Genomic DNA, 23356 nt, shown 5'->3' with positions numbered 1-23356 from the left:
AAATAGTTAAAACATATTTGAAAATGTTTGACTCAACTGAAACCATTTCAACTTGATTTGATGAAATGTTCAGCTTTACTTTTATTCAAAAATACTTTGATTTGTTATATCAAAACATATTATCCAATAAGGCTTAGTTTAACAATAAGCTCTTCCAAACCTCAATTCACCAAACGCTACAATTAGAGGGTTTGACTGCTCAATCCTCCATTTGTGCCCATATCAGCTAAAAAATCTCAAAACTCTATTTATCAAACACTCTTACTATATTCAAATGCAAATATAAAATTAGGGGGGACTAATAAAACACTTTAAAAACTTAGAAACAAAGGAAATATATGATAAATAAGACCTAAAATGAACCTTTACTAAGGTCTCATCTTCATAAACTTTAAGAGTGATAATACTGATACTTAGTAACAACAAAATTATTTTGCCCAACATAAAAATTCTCCACCATTGTCGCTTCAAAAATTACAAGTACATGGTGTCATTGAAAAATAATATTTACAATGAAATAAATCCATTGAAGGAAGTATTCTTATGATCAAATCCAAGGGGAAGAATTGCTACCATTATCAAAAACTTATTTATTTCACTCATTAAAATAACTAAACACTATAGTAATTGAATCGAGAAACCAGGTAAATAGCACAAATGATGAAAACGATTTGATTAAAAAATATATTAAATAAATAAAATAAAATAAAATAACCAATCACAATATCACGGGATGCTTAAAAGAGGAAGAATCCGATAACAACTACAACATTGACAATGCCAATGATGGCTTTAGTTGCATCAGAATTAAATGGCGCTGGTGAAGGACTGTCATTATTGAAATTCGGGCTTTCTCTATCAACTGCATCGCCCTTGCTCTTTAGAGCGTGGAGAAGAGACAAAACTTTGTCAGTGACATTTGGTGAATGAGGGGATGAGACGTCCTCAATTGACTCAGTGCCAAAAGAGGATCCTTCCTTGGTATCGGGGCTATCACTTTTGCTATGGCTAGGAGAGGAAGAGCTTGAGAAACTCTTTGGGGCTCCAACAGGAGATGATTTGGGTGCTCTTCCGTCGGAAGAGGACTTGGTAGAGGAAGCCGAGGAAGAAGAAGATGGCGACTTTATAGGGGAAGAAGCCTTGGAAGGGGTTGGTGAAGGTGATTTATCAGTGGCAAATGCCCCAACCACGGCTATGAAAACAAGTGCAACAACAATAAGATCTTGGCTGGCCATCTTTCTCTTTTGTTTCTCGATAGATTCTTATATTTGTATTAACTTTTCTTTGATGAAGTATTGATGTGCGTTTATATATATTTCTTTATGTAACGGAATTGCTCTTTTTTTTTGGACGATACTAAACCATTTTAACACCTTACAAAAATATTTTAAGGTTTTGTTGCATTTTTGTGAGGGCTTTTTAACTTTTATTTGCTAGGAAATTAATTTAGAAATAAAATGCTAATTTAGTATTTAATATTTGGTATATACTAATATTTTTCCTTTTAAATTGTACACTAAACCAAATATAGAGATAACCATATTTTAGCTTATAACGAAACCTTTCAATTGTTTGGTTCATGTTTTTAGTTGTTCAGTTTGAATTTTGTAAGGTGAAAAATAAGATTTATTAGATAGAAAGTCTAAGGTTTTATCTTGATTTCTTTAGTGAATAAAAATAAATACTAATATAGTTAAAATAATCTTGAAAATGTTATATTAATTTATTATAATATAGAATTTTAAATTTAAATATAGATGTTTAAAGGAATAATTATATAAAATACCTTCAATATTTAGGGATTTTCGTTTAGGGATTTTAGGTTTTGTGTCCTCAACCTTTTTTATATATATTGACACTCTTAGCATTATGATTTTTTTAGAAATCAGTCCAATTTTAACGGTAAACGTGAGTTGACCTTCAGTCAAGTACCGGTCAACAAAGTAAGCCTATATGACATCATAAATGATGTCATCTATTTTTTTCATTTTATTTTTATCTTTTTTTTCTTCTCCCCCCCTAAAAAAAATATAAAAATTTAAGTACATGTAGGTTAACCAAACATTTAACATGAATTATGGACTGAATTGAAAATTTTCAAACCTTTTTTTTTCTTTTCCTTTGACTCTGGATTGAAGGATTTCATTAAAGAAGATAGCCATTTTACTTTCTTTCCAACATTTTCTTTCCTCGAAATGATCCTTCAAACAAAAAATCCATGATCTATCATGTTAATGTATATTTATTAACATAATCCAAAACATGATTAAAAACCAAGCTAAAAAAGTTTTATTTTTTCCCTACTTTAGCTAAAAATTGTCTCTCTTATTTTCCCAAATTTTCTCACCAACCAAACAGAACAAAAAAAAAACTGCTATTTGAAGTTTTAACAAAATTGGGAATGTACCCATATTTCGAAAAAGAGTACCTGAAATTGTAATGCCCAAATCTCAAGAAACTCGAAAGAATGAACCTTTTTTGTGTGTGTTGGTATATAGTTAGAGAAAAAAGCAAAAACAAATCCTGAGAAGAAGGAAAGTTTATGTTTTTCAAACAAATTGACGAAAAAAAAAGCTGTTTTAAGTGAAACCCCCACTTTATTGGGTTGTTCAAATTGGGCCAATTTTAATTGAAAAGATTTGTCTCTTCCTTACCTAACTGGTTTTTTTTTTCTTTTAAAAAAAATGGTTTCTTACACTCATAGCAAATAATGAGGTATTCCTCCTTGGTAGATTCAAGCTTGAGTCCTTCTTTCATTCAAAATTCTCTTCCTTTGTTGGACCTCATGAATCTCTTGAATCTTCTAGAAACATCTCCATCTCTTTGTCTTAATCCACCTCTTCACTTGATTCACTGTCGTTATTAGTGGTGGATTTTAAAGCTTTACCAACATTCTTCTTTATAACTTTTTTTTTCACTCTCTTTGTTAAGCCTCATCTCATGTGTAAGCAAATGACCGATGAGCTTATCAAGAGAGAGTGAGTTGAGATCATTTGATTCTTCTATTTCCGTCACTTTAGCTTCTTAATGCATTCGGAAACTATTCAACATCTTCTTCACCATCTCATTATTGGGATAGGTCTTCTTAAAGGCTTTGAGACCATTAATGATGTGGGTGAAGGGATCGGCCATCTCCTTGATTCATTCTTCCGATTTTGCCTTAACAACTCATAATCAAGGCTGAGAAGACTTGTCTTGGACTTATTAACTCTACTGTCGCTTCATAGGTGACTTCAAGCTTGTCTCATATTTCTCTTCCATTGTCACACAAGGAGACTCTATTGTACTCATTTGGAACAAGAGCACAAAATAGAGTGTGCATTAGCTTTTGCATTTAATTGCACCTTCTTGACATCATTATCATTCCATTCACTCTCTTCTTTTGGGACAAAAACACCTTCGACCCTCTTTATTGGAATGTATAGTCCAGTAATAATTATCCTCCAAACTTCATAATCGTTAGCTTGGATGAATAGTTTCATTGTTGCTTTCCAATATGAGTAGCTGGTGTCATTGAATAAATGAGGCCTCATGGTGGAATGCCCTTCGCCCAATATGGTGGAAATTTGTTCCAATGCCATGAAGCAAATTTCTTGACTTATGGCTTCCATCTTAGATATCTTGAGGATCTTCTCTTTTGGTTGTAAAACTGTCTTTAAAGTTCTAGCTCTGATACCAATTGTTAGATTGGAATGATCAACTCGAGATCATCGATAGAGAGGTTGAATTGGCCTTTGAGAAATTATGGTGGAAGTAATGAAAAATATGCAACAAAGAACACAATGATTTATAGTGATTCGACCCCAATTGCCTACTCTACTACCTTAGCTTACCACAACTAAGGATTCCCCCAAATTTACGAATTTTACAACCTTTGAGGATAAGGTTTAATCTTACAATCTCTCTTAAGATGTATGCCCCAAAATCTTAATAGACAACTCCCTTAAGGTTTCTGCCTAAATCTTAAGGATTAACCCTCTCTCAAATAGAAACAAATAAGCAAGCAAAGAAATAATCCTAACAAGATCAGGATGTTTGTCAATTAAGTTCAAATACAAAGAAGAACACTTGAGCTAAATGGGTATAATGAAAGCTCACAAGTGTTTACTAGAAAATGTATGAAAGAATTAAGCTCTAGGTTGTTTTGATTGATCTTTAAGCATTTCACATTGCTCTTATTCTTGCTAAATCTTTGGAAGATGGTATTTATACCCTCTAATTGATTTCCAATCGTTGTGGTTGTTGTAGAAGTGAATGTAGCTATTGGAGATAAAATATCAGATCATTAACTTCACCTGTAGCAACGAGTATCGATACCAACTAAAAGGGTATTGATATTTTTTGCAATTAATATTGATTTCAGTGGCCGTTGGAGCAGGAATATCGATACCTTAGAAAATATATAGATACCTTAAGAAAAGTATCGATGTTGGATTGAAACCTACTAGGTTTTGAAAATGGTTGAATATTAATTTGGTATTGATTATCAAAGGGATATCGATATCTTGTAAAATATCGATATTTATACAAAAAGTATCGATACTTTTTTTCCTGAAGCAATTTTAACTAGTTTGAAAATAGTTAAAACATATTTGAAAATGTTTGACTCAATTGAAACCTTTTCAACTTGATTTGATGAAATGTTCAACTTTACTTTTATTCAAAAATACTTTGATTTGTTGTATCAAAACATATTATCCAATAAGGCTTAGTTTAACAATAAGCTCTTCCAAACCTCAATTCACCAAACGCTACAATTAGAGGGTTTGACTACTTAATCCTCTATTTGTGCCCAAATCAGCTAAAAAGGGATCAAAACTCTGTTTATCAAACACTCTTACTATATTCAAATGCAAATATAAAATTAGGGGGGACTAATAAAACACTTTAAAAACTTAGAAACAAAGGAAATGTATTATAAATAAGACTTAAAATAAACTTTTACTAAGGTCTCATCTTCGTAAACTTTAAGAGTGATAATAATGATATTTAGTAACAACAAAATTATTTTGCCCAACATAAAAATTCTCCACCATTGTCGCTTCAAAAATTACAAGTCCATGGTGTCATTGAAAAATAATATTTACAATGAAATAAATCCATTGAATGAAGTATTCTTATGATCAAATCCAAGGGGAATAATTGCTACCATTATCAAAAACTTATTTATTTCACTCATTAAAATAACTAAACACTATAGTAATTGAATCAAGAGCCAGGTAAATAACACAAATGATGAAGACGATTTGATTAAAAATATATTGAATAAATAAATAAAATAAAATAACCAATCACAATATCATGTGATGCTTAAAAGAGGAATTATCCAGTAACAACTACAATATTGACAATGCCAATGATGGCTTTAGTTGCATCAGAATTAGATGGTGCTGGTGCAGGACTATCATTATTTTAATTCGGGCTTTCTCTATCAACTGCATCGCCCTTGCTTTTTAGGGCATGGAGAAGAGACAAAACTTTGTCAGTGACATTTGGGGAAGGAGGGGATGAGACGTCCTCAACTAACTCAGTGTCAAAAGAGGATCCTTCCTTGGCCTCGGGGCTATCGCTTTTACTATGGCTAGAATAGGAAGAGCTTGAAAAACTCTTTAGAGCTCCAATAGGAGATGATTTGGGTGCTCTTCCGTCGAAAGACGACTCGGTAGAGGAAGTCGAGAAAGAAGAAGATGGCAACTTTGCAGGGGAAGAAGCCTTGGAAGGGGTTGGTGAAAGTGATTTATCGGTGGCAAATGCCCCAACCATGGTAATGAAAACAAGTGCAACAACAATAAGATCTTGGCGGGCCATCTTTCTCTTTTGCTTCTCGATAGATTCTTATATATGTATTAACTTTTCTTTGATGAAGTATTGATGTGTATATATATATTTCTATATGCAACGGAATTACTTTTTTTTTGGATGATACTAAACCATTTTAACATCTTACAAAAATATTTTAAGGTTTTGTTGCATTTTTGTTAGGGTTTTTAACTTCTATTTACTAGGAAAATTATTTAGAAATAAAATGCTAATTTAGTAGTTAATGTTTGGTATTAGATTTTTCCTTTTAAATTGTACACTAAACCAAATATTGCGATAACTATATTTTACCTTATAACAAAACCTTTCAATTGTTTGATTCATTTTTTTAGTTGTTGAGTTTGAATTTTGTAAGGTGAAAAATAAGATTTATTAGACGAAATTTGAAGGGTTTATCTTGATTTTTTAGTGAATAAAAATACATATTAATATACTAGTTTTAATGACACATTAGATATTATTATAATATAGTTAAAATGATGTTGAATATTGTAATGACCCAAATTTTTAGGTCATCGGAAAAGTGATTTTTTGGGTCTTCGATTTTGAAAATTAGATTCGTAAATATTTATTAGAAATATTTACGAAGTTAAGTGAGAGGTTAATTAGATTTTAATTAAGTAAATTTAGCTTAATCAAGGCTAATTTAGTGAAAGGAGTAGACTGAATATAGTGTAAAAGTTTAATTATAAACTATAAAAATTCAAGGGACTAAATTAGCAAATAAGCCTTAGGAGACAAGTGTGTGGTATGTATGAATACATTTGTATTATTTTAATTGGTACAAATGTATGTATAAATAAGTATTTACTTATTCAATAAGAAATAATAATAATGATTAAAGTATATTATAATAATAGGAGAAGGATTAAATTGTGAAAGAAAATATAGGTTTTGCAATAATAGGGATTTAATTGAGGAGATGTTATAATTAGTGTTTTATGCTGAAAATTTAAGAATTGGAATAGTTTAAAATGATAATTGAATGAAAATATAGGATTTATTTTGAAGAAAAGAATGGTTATGGTGGAAGGACTAAATTGGAATTTAAGTAAAAGATACATAGAAATACAAGAGTGTGTTATTAAATAATATATATTGATAATTTTAAATGTTAAATTTTATGTAGCCAACGTAGCACAGGAAACATCATCGAAAAAGGAAAAGGAGAAAGTGAACGAGGATATCGAGTAAACTCGAGAAATTTGGTTTGTATTTCTATAAACTATGCTTAATGATTTAATACAATGTAATTGCTATTCTTAATAGTTAGAATGTATAATGAATGATATGATGGAAAATATTACTGTTTTTGTATTATAATGATATGATTTGAATACCCTATTAACAGTGTCGGGCTAGTCGGATATAATTGGCATGCCATAGGATTAGAAGTATTAAGGGATATTCCGACTGTGTGTCGATGAGACACTATATGTGTCGATTCATCGTGGATCGCTTTGGATTCGTTCAAGAGGTACTCAGACTGACTATGACTATTACTCTTGCTTTATTCTTTCATACCCTACAGTGTATTCCGGTTTCGGCCGATGAAACACTGTACATTATCCCCAGTGTGTGGGTTGGATCCGTATATCCGTCCAGGTCCGAGTTATGTTAATAGGGGTAATTTAAAGTACTAAAGACAAAGATTGACTGCTATTGATTATGTGACGGTGACTGTTATACAAGTATTGAAAGATATTGAATGATATGAAAAGTATAAAAAGAATTGTTTAAATAAATTTAAGAGCTAAAGGTAAGTGATGAAGCTAATAAGATTATGAAATAAAAAGTTATGTTACAATGAATATACATAGCTTATTATTGTTTTAAGTATTAGTTTATAAAAATACCACTGAGTGTATACTCAGCGTACGGTATGTTTCCGTGCGCAGGTCTAAATACAAAAGAAAGTTAAGAACTCAACATCCAAGCCAACCCCGGACTCAAAGTGAGGAATACTTTTCTTTTGGTAAAATGGCATGTACCTAGGTTGTTAAGATGTTATTTTGTATATGATAGTGTATAAACATGAAAGTTGTTGAAGCATGGTATGAAATATGTCAAAACCTCATTTTAAATGGGTATTTTGAAAATGGGAGTCGCCACCAACCTTTTAAAGTGTGATTGGATCACCTTATAAAACATTTTGGTTTACGAAATTATGAGAAAATGGGCTCGGGAGTCGGTTACGTACGAGGAAGGGTTAGCACCCTCGTAACGCCCAAAATTGGTACCAAATTGAATAGTTTGGTCTTAATGTCAAAAGCTTGAAAGAATTTAGCAATAAGATCTCTTTTAAAATCGTAACAATTTTAGTTGAAAATTGAAATTCTTTTGTCCCAAAAGAATGCGAACATCACATCCATCATGATTGGACGTGATGTTCTTAAACTTTCGTAACTAAAAATCATCTCGTAATTTGCAAAGTCTATTAAAAAGGATACTTTTGTAGCACCCCAAACCAGGCCCAGAAGTTATGGTCGGATCCGGCATGCCACATCAAAAACATTAAAATTTTCCATTCTAAGTCCAGAAAATCGTACTTGATGTTCAAAAGATTAATTCATTAAGGGTTAAAGTGAATGGAAGTCGTGCACCGTAGGAAACCGAAAAGAGGTGGTGAGTCCATCGGACTGCTTAAGTACCAAGCTCCTTCGGATCCAATCCTAGACATGCATACCGCCATTGCCACACCTTAACGTCATGGATATTTCTAGGAAACCGATTCGATTAAGTCATTTTTAGGAAAAGTGATTAATTTTGGAAAATACTTTCATTGCGGAAGCTTTGCTTGTTGTCGTGTTATTTTGAAATCAATTGTTGTTTTTGAAAACGCGCCCTAAAGCTATCCAATTTCAACAGTTAAAATAAGTATTACCTATCTTAGTAATACATATTAAAAACCATCAAAAATAAATAAGCGGCCTTATTACATTTAAAAGCCCAAAACCTCAAACATAATTAAAAGGATGTCCAGTTCACCAGAAGAAAATCAAACTTTCAGAACGGGTGGCCACTCCGAATTCCCTCACAGCTCCAAGCCCACTATGGTTGGGGATTACCTGCGTAGATGAAAATAAAAGGGGTGAGTTTGGGGAAACTCAGTGTGTAAGGAAAACCCATTCAAAGCCCAAGTCAGCTTAAGCCTATTGGGCCTAAGCCCATTCAGTAATAGTGGTACTGGGTCGAGCCCTTTTCAGATTATAATAACCGGGCCTTAGCCCTTATTCAGATAATGAGATGGCCCATAGGCCCATTTCAAAATACATGCAACATCAAGAAACATATGCAAGCCCATTTGGGAGACTACTCAACCCACCAACCACTACACTCCACCCGCACCAGCCATACACTCCATGTGGGAATAGCTCAACCCACCCAAATTTAACACTCCACAGCTTGCTTGACCTTTGCTTTGCTCGCTTAACAAAATTGAGGCAAAGCCTCCAAGACGTGGACAAGCCACTTTCAGTACTTCCTCCGTCAATATCCCAATCCCATGCATCGATAATAACAACATGGCATGCAAGAATAACAACATCAAACATGCATTTAGGTCAATTTAACCCTAGGGGTATTTCGGTAATTTATCTCCTAGGGGTAAAACGTAAATTTTCCACTTTTAAAGGTATTTTAGTAATTTATCTATTTTAGGGTTTTTCATGCATATTCCTACCTTTCACGTACTACGTAATCACGCATCGAGGTTTCATCGAATTGGGCCGTTGGCCCATCATTCCAATTTTGGCCCATTAAGCCCAAAAATATCGAGGGCACGTAAATCATGCACTTTGCAGTCCAAATTTTGCAGCTTACCAAAAACATTAATCGATTTACCTCACGAGCATTCGCACACTCACAAATTTACAAAATACCGGTTTTCGGCATTTCGGCTTTTCGACTTTTGCCGATCCAAACTAAGAAAGAGGGTTTTAGTTACACACCTGTTTGCGACGATATCTTGTGAGATCCACACACTAACGCCTACAATTTGATTACTAACACGTTAATCTAACTATTTAAATACGAACTACGTATTAACCCCTTACAATATTCGGCCAACCACACCTACAGATCATAGTAAGCTTATAAGAAAACAATAAACAACTCATTAACAAATTTTTGTCAATGTTTACCACATAATCATAATTTCACTGCAAGCTGTCTTCCTAAGCAATAGTCATTTAATCATTTATAACTGGAGCTACGAAACTCCAAATCAAGTTCCGTTAATTTTCCTTGAAAATAGACTCATATATCCTTTATCCATAAAATTTTCAGAATTTTTGGTTTAGCCAATCAATACCAGATTTTTCTCAAAGTTTCCCATGTTTCACTGTTTGGCTAATCTGACCACTCTTCATTACGAATCAAATTTCTCATTGTACAGAATTCAAAATATGTTCTTGTTTATTTCATTAGAAACTAGACTCAATAAGCTTTAATTACATAATTTATTCAGCTTCTAATTCATCTCCCACAATTTATGGTGATTTTCCAAAGTCACGTTACTGCTGCTGTCCCAAGCAGATTTATTACCAAATCACTCTTTCATACACCTATCTTGCATGCATGTTATTTAAACATGTATATCACCAATCAATCATCACATATCTATGATTTTTACTTAAGCATAATCTCCATTTCATCATTTTAAAGCACAACATGTTAGCCGATTTTTCCTTTAGCATCTAAGGCACATGCATGCTCATTTGTTTGGCTCAACTTTACATATCTTCCATTTTTCATCAAAAGAACATGAAACAACAACCATTTCCTTCATTTTAATTCATGACCAAATGCTCACAACACAACTAAAAATCAAAATATACTTCAAGAGTTAAGGTAGAATCAAGAAGAACTTATGAACCTTAAAATAGAAGCAAGGTACCAAGAACTTACCTTCAATTTTCCTCCTCTTAATGACCGAATACTCAAGAGCTTTCTCCTCTCCTTTCTCTTCTCTAACTTTCAGCTATGATGAACAAAGATGGACAAAACTTTGTTCTTTTCACCCCTTTTTCTTTTAATAAAACTTCATATTTCATCCATTTAATTCTTTAATACAAAAGACATGAAATTCTTATCATGAAACATTTACCTAACCCATTATCATGAAACATTTACCTAACTCATTATCATGGAACATTTACCTAACCTATTATCAATTTGTATCAACTTGTACCATAAATTATGGATATCAAGTGTACATTTTGTCTACAATAACATGATGGCTGGCCACTTCATGTAAAATGGGAGGTTAGTCATGCAAATCCTCCTATTTTGCACTCCTATTTATTTGGCCACTTCAATTTAGCCTATAGCATTTTCAAACATTTTCACATAGGTTCTATTTCATAATTTCACCCCCTTTTTGTTATGGAACAAAAATTAACTAAAATTGTCGGGTTCTATCTTCAGTTTGGGCTTTCTAGAGGCCCACTAACATAATTAAACCTATGCCAACATTCACAGGATTCCTGAAAATTGGGGCGTTACAACTCTACCCTCCTTAAAGAAATTTCATCCTCAAAATTTACCTAATCCAAACAGATGAGGGTATTGTTGTTGCATCGTCTCTTCTGGCTCCCAAACTCAGAAGTTTCCCCTTCCTTAACTTGTTGAAAACGAGCGACCAAAGACTCATCGTTCAACTGTTTTTCCTTAATCTGATCCACCCAGTTTGCCTCACTTGCAACTCACCAATGACTTCCATCATCATACAGACTCAAACGAGCAAACATTGCTCTCGGATCGAATCTGACTTCTCGACTTAGAGCATCGGCTACCACATTAGCCTTGCTTGGGTGATACTCGATCGAACAGTCATAATCCTTAAGCAACTCAATCCATCTCCTTTGCCTAAGGTTCAGCTCCTTCTGAGTCAACAAATACTTAAGACTCTTATGGTCAGTGTATATAATACACCTTTCTCCGTACAAGTAATGTCTCCAAATCTTAAGTGCAAATATCACTGCTGCCAACTCTAAATCATAAGTCAAATAGTTTCCCTCATGAGGCTTAAGCTATCGTGATGCATATGCAACCACCTTACCCTCTTGCATTAACACGCAGCCCAAACCCACGTGTGATGCGTCACTGTACACAGTAAAATCATTCCTAGACTCCGGCTGAATTAACACAAGTGCTTCAGTCAGAACTTTCTTCAACTTCTCAAAAGCTTCCTACTGTTTCTTAGTCCATTCAAATGGTACTCCTTTCCTTATGTGTTTTGTCAGAGGTGCTGCCATCACAAAAAAAAAAAAAACTTTCCACAAACCTTCTGTAGTATCCTACCAGTCCTAGAAAACTCCGTATTTCTGACACTGACCTAAGCGGCTTCCACTCCAAAATCGCTTCAATTTTCTGAGGGTCCACCTTAATCCCCTCAGCAGAGACCACATGTCCTAAGAAGGTTACCTCCCTCAACCAAAATTCACACTTGCTGAACGTCACAAAGAGTTCCTTCTCCCTTAATACTTACAGCACTATACGGAGATGCTCATCATGTTTCGTTTTAGTTTCAGAATATACCAGGATATCGTCAATAAAGACGACTACGAATTGATCATTGGAAAACATGATTCATCAGATCCATAAACGCTACAGGAGCGTTCGTTAGTCCAAATGGCATAACCAGAAACTCGTAATGACCATACTGAGTCCTGAATGTCGTCTTTTGGATATCTGCCTCCTTTACCCTTAACTGATGATATCCAGATCGAAGGTCGATCTTGGAAAATACAGAAGCTCCTCCAAGCTGGTCGAATAGATCGTCAATCCTTGGCAGTGGATACTTATTCTTAATCGTCAGTTTGTTTAACTAGCGATAATCAATGCACATCCGCATCGTACCATCCTTCTTTTTCACGAATAGCACCAGTGCTCCCCATGGAGACACGCTTGGCCTAATGAAGTCCCTGTCCAACAACTCTTGAATTTGAGCCTTTAACTCCACTAACTCCTTCGGTGCCATCCTATACGGTGTGATGGACACAGGCTCCATTCCAGGCAACAAGTCTATTCCAAACTCAACTTCTCGATTCGGAGGCAATCTTGGAAGCTCCTCCAGAAAAACATCTTGGAACTCCTTTACGGTCCTAACCTTATCCACTGTCAGTCCCTCCTCTTCTGACTGACTTACAAATGCCAAATAGGCCTCACAACCTTTCCGAATCCATTTTTCGGCTCTTAAAGCCTACACCATATTGGACAAATAATCCCTTCGCTCACCTATCACTATAACCTCATCATCCTTTGTGGTCCTTAACACCATTCGTTTAGCAGCATAGTCCAGAGTCGCTTTATGCTTAACAAGCCAGTCCATTCCCAAAATGAGATCAAACTCTCCGAATGGTAACTCCATCAGATCTCCAGGGAAAATCTTACATTGAGTTTCTAAGGGTACATCCCTATACAGTTTGTCTACCCTAACCGAGTGACCCAAAAGACTTAGTACAGATACCCCACTCACAATCTCCTCAGAGTAGTCCAAGTTGTTCATAATCCGTTCTGTGGCCTCCAACCAATACTCTGCCACATTCGGGGCTATACCAGACATGCCCCTAAAGATCTCTGCTCAGTTAGCCCGAAGTCGTTCAGAAATAGATCCCCGAACTCCATTACCCGTACTTGCCCCGGTAACCCTTTCCAGAACACGAAACATTGCCTGTGACAGGGCATCATCCTTGGCACCGCAGTCATGAGACTCTACCTCTGTTACCGGTGGTACCAGTGCATCCACCGCCGGCATATGTCTCGAAGACGAAGATCTCGCTCAAGCACTTCCTCGGCTCCGTCCACGGCCTCTTGTACTCATATCTTATTATCTTGATTACGAATTTTTATGCATTGATTCAATATTCCAATGTTTATTACGGATGTTTTATGAATCAGACAGTAATTCAGAGTTTTGTTTTCGCAGAATCGAAGTCTAGCTACAGTTTCAGTCTCTTATCAAATTTTTCTATGGTTTCAGTATCATCCTATCTAGAGTATCCTAGCGTGATTTTACTACGCATGATAATTCAGAAAATATTCGAAAAATTCAGAATACTTAAAGACTTGAGCCGGAGATTCGGAATGCCACCTTCTAAAGATCTAAATTCTGAAAATTGAGTTTTTCGCATTCTTTATAAAATTTTCGCTTTCGAAAATCTTTATTTTTGTAAACCCATTCCACAGCCAAGTTGTTGCAACCTAGGCTCTGATACCACTAAATGTAGCACCCCAAACCAGGCCCAGAAGTTATGGTCTGATCCGGCATGCCACATCAAAAACGTTAAAATTTTCCATTCTAAGTCCAGAAAATCGTACTTGATGTTCAAAAGATTAATTCATTAAGGGTTAAAGTGAATGGAAGTCATGCACCGTAGGAAACCGTAAAAGAGGTGGTGAGTCCATCGATCGCTATACCAAGCTCCTTCGGATCCAATCCTAGACATGCATACCGCCATTGCCACACCTTAACGTCATGGATATTTCTAGGAAACCGATTCGATTAAGTCATTTTAGGAAAAGTGATTAATTTTGGAAAATACTTTTATTGCGGAAGCTTTGCTTGTTGTCGTGTTATTTTGAAATCAATTGTTGTTTTGAAAATGCTCCTAAAGCTATCCAATTTCAACAGTTAAAATAAGTATTACCTATCTTAGTAATACATATTAAAACCATCAAAATAAATAAGCGGCCTTATTACATTTAAAAGCCCAAAACCTCAAACGTAATTAAAAGGATGTCCAGTTCACCAAAAGAAAATCAAACTTTCGAACGGTGGCCACTCCGAATTCCCTCACGACTCCAAGCCCACTATGGTTGGGGATTACTGCGTAGATGAAAATAAAAGGGTGAGTTTGGGGAAACTCAGTGTAAGGAAAACCCATTCAAAGCCCAAGTCGCTTAAGCCTATTGGGCCTAAGCCCATTCAGTAATAAAGTGGTATGGGCGAGCCCTTTCAGATTACAATAAACGGGCCTTAGCCCTTATTCAGATAATGAAGATGGCCCATAGGCCCATTTCAAAATACATGCAACATCAAGAAACATATGCAAGCCCATTTGGGAGACTACTCAACCCACCAACCACTACACTCCACCCGTACCAGCCATACACTCCATGTGGGAATAGCTCAACCCACCCAAATTTAACACACACGCTTGCAGCCTTTGCTGCTCGATTATCAAAGAATTGAGGCAAAGCCTCCAAGACGTGGACAAGCCACTTTCAGATTTCCTCCGTCAATATCCCAATCCCATGCATCGATAATAACAACATGGCATGCAAGAAATAACAACAATCAAACATGCATTTAGGTCAATTTAACCCTAGGGGTATTTCGGTAATTTATCTCCTAGGGGTAAACCGTAAATTTTCCACTTTTAAAGGTATTTTAGTAATTTATCTATTTTAGGGTTTTTCATGCATATTCCTACCTTTCACGTACTACGTAATCACGTCTCGAGGTTTCTTACGAATTGGGCCCGCTTGGCCCATCATTCTAATTTTGGCCCATTAAGCCCAAAAATATCGAGGGCACGTAAATCATGCACTTTGCAGTCCAAATTTTGCAGCTTACCAAAAACATTAATCGATTTACCTCACGAGCATTCGCTTTTCGCAAATTTACAAAATACCGGTTTTCGCATTTCGCTTTTCGACTTTTGCCGATCCGGACTAAGAAAGAGGGTGTTAGTTACACACATGCTTGCGACGATATGCCGATGTGAGATCCACACACTAACGCCTACAATTTGATTACTAACACGTTAATCTAACTATTCAAATACGAACTACGTATTAACCCCTTACAATATTCGGCCAACCACACCTACAGATCATAGTAAGCTTATAAGAAAACAATAAGCAACTCATTAACAAATTTTTGTCAATGTTTACCACCTAATCATAATTTCACTGCAAGCTGTCTTCCTAAGCAACAGTCACTAAATCATTTATAACTGGAGCTACAAAACTCCAAATCAAGTTCTGTTAATTTTCCTTGAAAATAGACTCATATATCTTCTATCCATAAAATTTTCAGAATTTTTGGTTTAGCCAATCAATACCAGATTTTTCTCAAAGTTCCCCATGTTTCACTGTTTGGCTAATCTGACCACTCTTCATTACGAATCAAATTTCTCATTGTACAGAATTCAAAATATGTTCTTGTTTATTTCATTAGAAACTAGACTCAATAAGCTTTAATTACATAATTTATTCAGCTTCTAATTCATCTCCCACAATTTATGGTGATTTTCCAAAATCACGTTACTGCTGCTGTCCCAAGCAGATTTATTACCAAATCACTCTTTCATACACCTATCTTGCATGCATGTTATTTAAACATGTATATCACCAATCAATCATCACATATCTATGATTTTTACTTAAGCATAATCTCCATTTCATCATTTTAAAGCACAACATGTTAGCCGATTTTTCCCTTTAGCATCTAAGGCACATGCATGCTCATTTGTTTGGCTCAACTTTACATATCTTCCATTTTTCATCAAAAGAACATGAAACAACAACCATTTCCTTCATTTTAATTCATGACCAAATGCTCACAACACAACTAAAAATCAAAATATACTTCAAGAGTTAAGGTAGAATCAAGAAGAACTTATGAACCTCAAAATAGAAGCAAGGTACCAAGAACTTACCTTCAATTTTCCTCCTCTTAATGACCGAATACTCAAGAGCTTTCTCCTCTCCTTTCTCTTCTCTAACTTTCAGCTATGATGAACAAAGATGGACAAAACTTTGTTCTTTTCACCCCTTTTTCTTTTAATAAAACTTCATATTTCATCCATTTAATTCTTTAATACAAAAGACATGAAATTCTTATCATGAAACATTTACCTAACCCATTATCATGAAACATTTACCTAACCCATTATCATGGAACATTTACCTAACCTATTATCAATTTGTATCAACTTGTACCATAAATTATGGATATCAAGTGTACATTTTGTCTACAACAACATGATGGCTGGCCACTTCATGTAAAATGGGAGGTTTGTCATGCAAATCCTCCTATTTTGCACTCCTATTTATTTGGCCACTTCAATTTAGCCTATAGCATTTTCAAACATTTTCACATAGGTTCTATTTCATAATTTCACCCCTTTTTGTTATGGAACAAAAATTAACTAAAATTGTCGGGTTCTATCTTAAGTTTGGGCTTTCTAGAGCCCACTAACATAATTAAACCTATGCCAACATTCACAGGATTCCTGAAAATTGGGGCATTACAACTTTAGATATTTAGACAAATGGGAAATTGCAACCCAGCATGTTAGGGCACTATTTCCCAAATTCCTAAATATAAAAGACATTGCCTTGTTTTTAAGATTCCTTTGGATTAGATGAAATATAATTTTTTTTTTTAAAAATGTTGATGCATTTAACCTATTTTAAAATATCAATATTGGATTAATTCAACTACATACTTTAACATTTCATACAAATATAATGTGGAAAATGGTAAATACGACATAAATCACAATATGCTTTAACATTTCATGCATACATAATCATAAATGACATGAACAATACACATTATCATTTCATACAAAAGTACAAAGCAGCAAGAATAATGAATATTAAACATATATAATAATATTTCATGCGAATATATTTTTAAAATAATAACATAAAATGATCAATTTGCACGTAAATACATAATAATAAATAAATAACATGATAAATAACAAATAATTTATAAGATGAAATTAGCGTGTTAAAACAATACCTAATAAAAGAAGGATAAAAAAACAAAATGAAAACAATAACAAAATATTAAGCAATATATAAGTAATAAAAAATTTAAAAATATATATTATTTAATAGTAGCTTGATATATTTATAAAAAAGGATGTTAAATTCGAAAAAATTTTGTAGTAAATTTTAAATATAGACATTAAATATATATAATAACAATATATGTATTAGTTTATAATAAGTTACAAATTTAAATTTTTATACTAATAAATAATAAATAATGAAATAATATATAATAAAAGAAAGATAATATAGGTAATAATATATAATAATATAAGATATGTAATAAAAAATATAAACAAAATATAATGAAATATAATAATATGATAACTATCATATAAATAAGGATAATATATATATACTATTATTTAATAATAATTAAAAAATTAAAATTTTACACAATTAATGAATAATAAAATAATACATAATTTATAATAAAATAAAAATAAAAATGCAAGGAATAATATATATAGTAAAACATATAATGTATAATAAAATTATAAATAAAATGTATAATAATAAAAATAATATAATGAATAATATATAAATAAAAATAATATATATTATTTTATATAACTAATATTTATAAAATAAATAATATATAAGTTATTTATTAAATAAATTATGCAAAAATATTTAAAAGGATTAAAATTAAATAAAACTAGGGTTCTAGGGCTAATTTTAAAATAAAAAATTTAGGCCTAATTGGAACGCATTCAAAACTACAAGGGACTCACTGGGCAATTTGCCCTAATCCCATAAAACGACGTCGTTCCCAGAATAGGCTTTAATAGCCATTAGGACTAGATTGAATTAATCATAGAAGACTGGGGTCAATTTAAAATAAAAACAAAATGAAATTGTAAAGATTAAAAATGCGGAAGGACTAATTGGGCAATTAGCCCATTTAAACGAAAACACGCAGATCTCATCCGGTTCTCGGGTCAACACGCGGATCCTGGGTTTAAACGGTGCCGTTTTGGTACTTATCAGATTAAGCAAAAACGACACCGTTTCTATTATGCTATTTAAGTCAGTTTTTTGGGCCAAAATTCATTTTAGAAACTTTTTTTTTTTAAAAAAAAAACTTTGAAACTCTCTGAAATGAGAGAGGAAAGGGCAGTCCGGGCTCCGGTCTCCAATTGCTGGGCAGCACACCCACGCGCCACACGCCATCAGATCATGTGGTCGAAGGTTAAAACCTTCGTCTTTCCAGGCGAAACACAGGTAACCTCTTCCCTCTTTTAAATACTGATGTTTTTTTTTAAAAAGAAACAATTCATACATGTAAAACAACAGGAAGTAAATCAAAAATGTAACTGAATCACCTTTTTCACAATGAAACTGTTCGTCTCTCTTGTGTATATGTGTATATCTGTTTATATCTGTAAAATCTGTGTTCTTTTTATTGAATCTGTGTGTATATTCAAAAAAAATCGTAGTATTACAAAAAAAAAAAAGAGGGGTTTTTATAACCCTTTGTTACATTTTAGGAAAGAATCTTTTGATTTCTTTCCCTATTTGTTTCTTTGGTTGCTATGGTTTCTTCTCCTTTTGCAGGTACCAGCAAGGAGGCTAGTAATAAACGGGCACTGACGATGGCACACCGGCGTTGATTTAGGCGTCAATCATGGCATGATACGGAGCTTGGAATCACGGCACTGATGGTGGGTCACTGCGAGACGAACGGGTGCGTCTGTTGGGGTGCTTGCGAAACCTAGGGTTTCTGAAACCCTAGGCCTTTCTATCTCCTGTTAACGAATTGGGCCACTTGGGCCCTGTGTATTTTGGGCAGCACTTGGGCACTTGGGCTTGAGTGTAACCAGGTACTGGGTAGTGTAGGCTGATTGGGCCTTGGGTCATCAATTAGGCTATTGGGTTTTGGGTTTTGTTAATGGACTGTAAATGGACTTTATTTTAATAATTTTTTGTTTTTTTTATTTTTATTATATTTATTTATTTTTACGGGCCCGGGTAAATTTGGGCTATTACAGCTGCCCCTCTTTGCTTGTTACCATGTAACAGGAATAGAGCAAAGATTACAAAAGGACCAAATTTGCCTGGCCTGCCCAAATCTCGAAATCTTGATCTTCATCTTCCTCAAAGTTATTTTGATAGCTTCAGGAATGTCAAATTGGCTATCTTCAATCTGCTTCTTGCAAACTCAAGAATGCCAAATCTGTTATCTCCGACCTGCTCTCTGACAATACAGAGACGCCGAATCTGTTATCTTTGATATGCTCTCTGACAATACAGAGATACCAAATATGTTATCTTCAATCTGCTCTCTGACAATACAGAGACGCCAAATCTGCTATCTTTGATCTGCTCTCTGACAATACAGAGACGCCAAATCTACTATCTTCGATCTGCTCTCTGACAATACAGAGACGCCAAATCTGCTATCTTCGATCTGCTCTCTGACAATACAAAAACACCAAATCTGCTATTTTCGATCTGCTCTCTAACAATACAGAGGTGCCAAATCTGCTATCTTTGATCTGCTCTCTGACAATACAGAGACGTAAAATCTGTTCTCTTCGATCTACTCTCTGACAATACAGAGACGCCAAATCTGCTATCTTCGATCTGCTCTCTGACAATACAGAGATGTCAAATCTGCTATCTTCGATCTGCTCTCTGACAATACAGAGACGCCAAATTTGCTCTCTTTGATTTGCTCTCTGACAATACAGAGACGCCAAATCTGCTATCTTCGATCTACATTATCTTTTAAAGAACATAACCTATAGAATGCATATGTACTCATGCCTGATGATTACAATTCCATGCTTGAAATGAACCAAATGCTCCTAATTTATGTAAAATGTTATGAAAATGATTCCTATTCCAGACGTCTTTACTCATTCATCTATCAAAGTTCCACTCCAAGTGTCAATCATACTCCGTTCATGTGTTTTGAATCAAATTGGTCCTATTATACCATTCTCTGAACATTACGACCCGTTGTAGGCGATCCTCTCCTACGATTGAATCGTTTGAATTGTCCAATCATCCTTTGGACTGAAAAAGAAATTTCCTTGAGTACCTCCGACCTTTACTCATGGGAACTCTTCAAACAATTGTTCTGTTTTAGTTTCTCATATTTTCTAGCAATTCCCAGAGTAATATGCAAAACTTCATTTGTAAAAATATTTAATTTATCAATCATTATTTCAATACAACATACTTTAGAAGACAAATAATCTGATCTTGAGAATAATTAGATAAATCATCAAAGTACAATAAGAAATTAATCCGAAAACATATCTTTGAGAAGAAAAAGAATCTAAAGATAGTAATTAGAACAAAAATTCGATGTTCAACATATCACAGCTTGAGCTTCTGTATACAAATTCCATAAAGACTATTTTGAGTTTAACATGTGTTTAGAAGATCCAAAGTACTTTGTTGATGCCCCGGTATGTAACACACTCCATTTCTTGTCAAATCCGGTATAGCAAAGTCACCGCATGTTTCTCGAATATTTGAACAGTCCTTTCGGGTTTTCAACTCAAAATCCCTTTGGTCTCAAGGCGCCCTTTGCGGGTTTTCACCCTGGCCTCTCCATTTTTTTTATTTTTTTTTTAGAAATCTCAAAGCGCCCTTTGTGGGTTTTCACCTTGTTTTCCCTTTTCTTTAGACAAAGTACTTCTTGACTGAGTCTGAATTCACTGGATTGGGTAAACTTTTCCCATCCATTTCTGTTAAAATCAGAGCACCTCCAGAGAAAGCCTTCTTTACAACATACGGCCCTTCCCAATTCGGCATCCATTTTCCTCTAAAGTCTTTCTGTATGGGAAGGATCTTTTTCAGCACCAAGTCCCCTTCGTGAAGTTCTCTTGGACGAACCTTCTTATCATAAGCTCGCATCATTCACTTCTGATACATCTGACCATGACGAATAGCCCTTAGCCTCTTTTCTTCAATCAAGTTCAATTGGTCATACCGCGATTGAATCCATTCTGCTTCATTTAGCTTTATTTCCGACAAAATTCGAAGAGAAGGTATTTCAACTTCAATGGGTAACACTGCCTCCATCCCATAAACCAACGAGAAAGGAGTTGCCCCAGTAAAGGTTCTGATGGACGTTCGGTAAGCTAAGAGTGCAAATGGTAACTTCTCATGCCAATCTTTGTAGGTTTTAGTCATTTTCCCCACTATCTTCTTGATTTTTTGTTAGCAGCTTCCACTGCCCCATTCATCTTTGGGCGATATGGAGATGAATTATGATGTTTAATCTTGAATTGGCTGTAGACTTTCACAATCGTGCTGTTGTTTAAGTTCAATACATTATCTGAAATGATCCTCTCAGGCATTCCATACCGATAAACGATCTCCTTTTTCAAGAATCGCCCTACTGCTGACTTAGTGACGCTAGCATAAGAAGCTGTCTCTACCCATTTTGTGAAGTAGTCGATGACACAAAAATGAAACGATGCCCATTTGAAGCTTTTGGTGATATTAGCCCAATAACATCCATGCCCCACATGGAAAAGGGTCATGGAGAAGTCATAACATGTAAGGGTGAAGGTGGTACATGCATCTTGTCTCCATATATCTGGCATTTATGACATTTCTTAGCATAACTGATACAATCTCCTTCCATAGTAGACCAATAGTATCTAAACCTCATGATTTGTCTTACCATCTTAAAGCCATTAGCATGTGTACCACAAACTCCTTTATGTACTTCTTCCAGGATTTGTTTAGCTTCTATAGCGTCAACGCATCTCAAAAGTACCTGATCTTTCCTTCTTTTATAAAGGATATCCCCATCTAGCACATATTCACAAGCTAACCTCCTTAAAGTCCTTTTGTCGTTTTCAGTTGCCTTCTCAGAATATTCACGATTTCTCGCATACCGTAATATATCCTGATACCACGGATGGTCATCCTTTTCCTCTTCTTCAATGTTACAGCAATGAGCTGGAACCTTCAAAATGCTCATCTGAATTGGTTTCATATCCTCTTGTTTATTTGCTTTAATCATGGAAGCCAATGTTGCCAAAGCGTCCGCCATCTGATTTTCGTCCCGTAGGAGATAATTGAAAATGACGTTATCAAACTCTTCAAGTAACTCCAAAACTACCTTTCGATAATTAATCAATTTGGCATCCCTTGTCTCCCATTCACCCCTAAGCTGGTATATTACCAACGCGGAGTCTCCATATACTTCCAGAGTTCTAATTTTCTGCTCTCTAGCCGCTTGAATCCCCATAATGCATGCTTCATACTCAACCATATTGTTCGTACAGTCAAAATCCAATTTACATGTGAATGGATAATGATCACCATTTAGGGATACTAAGACTGCCCCAATTCCATTTCCTACCGCATACATCAACTCCTCATTAGGGAAATCAAAGCTTAATGGCTCATAATCTTCTAAAGCTCTGCTAGCCAGAAATTCTGCTATCGTGTTTCCTCCAAGCCGTACATACGACTTTCATCGAATACGGTTTTCCACAGAATTCCATATGTATCTATGAGATCGAGTATGGAATTCTGTTTACTCACTTTAAATTGAGTATCCGTTTCCCTCCCTTTCCTGCTAGGATTGGAAATCCTGTATTTTACATATCCATAAAAGATATATGAGTTAATATATGCTCTAAAGTTGAAAAAATCATAAAAATTATGAAAAAAGCAAGGGTTTATAGATTTTATGGAATGGAAATCAGGAATGAAATTCATTTTCATTATAGGACTTATTCTCACATATATATAAGAGCTTTAACTGGGT

The 23356-nt window shown here is 34.6% G+C and overlaps 3 protein-coding genes and 1 long non-coding RNA gene across 5 annotated transcripts; all 4 read right to left on the bottom strand.

Annotated features, from left to right (window-relative positions):
• Positions 1–737: 737 nt before the first annotated feature.
• LOC108472217 (classical arabinogalactan protein 6-like) lies at positions 738–1235 on the bottom strand. Its single transcript, XM_017773724.1, has one exon. It carries the CDS (start codon positions 1233–1235, stop codon positions 738–740), a length of 498 nt encoding a protein of 165 aa, XP_017629213.1.
• A 4177-nt stretch (positions 1236–5412) lies between these two features.
• LOC108472218 (classical arabinogalactan protein 6-like) lies at positions 5413–5808 on the bottom strand. The gene has a single exon (XM_017773725.1). The coding sequence runs from the start codon at positions 5806–5808 to the stop codon at positions 5413–5415; it is 396 nt and encodes a 131-aa protein (XP_017629214.1).
• Positions 5809–8643: 2835 nt separating this feature from the next.
• LOC128285714 (uncharacterized) lies at positions 8644–10929 on the bottom strand. Of its 2 annotated transcripts, none has more exons than XR_008276257.1 (2): positions 10729–10929; positions 8644–8888 (listed from the first exon to the last, which is right to left on the bottom strand). It is a non-coding gene; the product is annotated as an uncharacterized LOC128285714 (long non-coding RNA). The 2 variants fall into 2 exon arrangements; XR_008276259.1 differs by lacking the exon at positions 10729–10929 and adding an exon at positions 9771–9791.
• Positions 10930–21967: 11038 nt separating this feature from the next.
• On the bottom strand, positions 21968–22633 carry LOC108472219 (uncharacterized). The gene is made up of 2 exons (XM_017773727.1): positions 22259–22633; positions 21968–22006 (listed from the first exon to the last, which is right to left on the bottom strand). Exons 1-2 carry the CDS (start codon positions 22631–22633, stop codon positions 21968–21970), a joined length of 414 nt encoding a protein of 137 aa, XP_017629216.1.
• Between the last annotated feature and the right edge of the window lie 723 nt (positions 22634–23356).

Source organism: Gossypium arboreum, chromosome 2 (assembly GCF_025698485.1).
Source record: "Gossypium arboreum isolate Shixiya-1 chromosome 2, ASM2569848v2, whole genome shotgun sequence".
Classification (NCBI taxonomy): Eukaryota; Viridiplantae; Streptophyta; class Magnoliopsida; order Malvales; family Malvaceae; genus Gossypium; species Gossypium arboreum.
The sequence above is the reverse complement of the archived record's forward strand: the minus strand, read 5'-3'. Positions and strand labels throughout refer to the sequence as shown.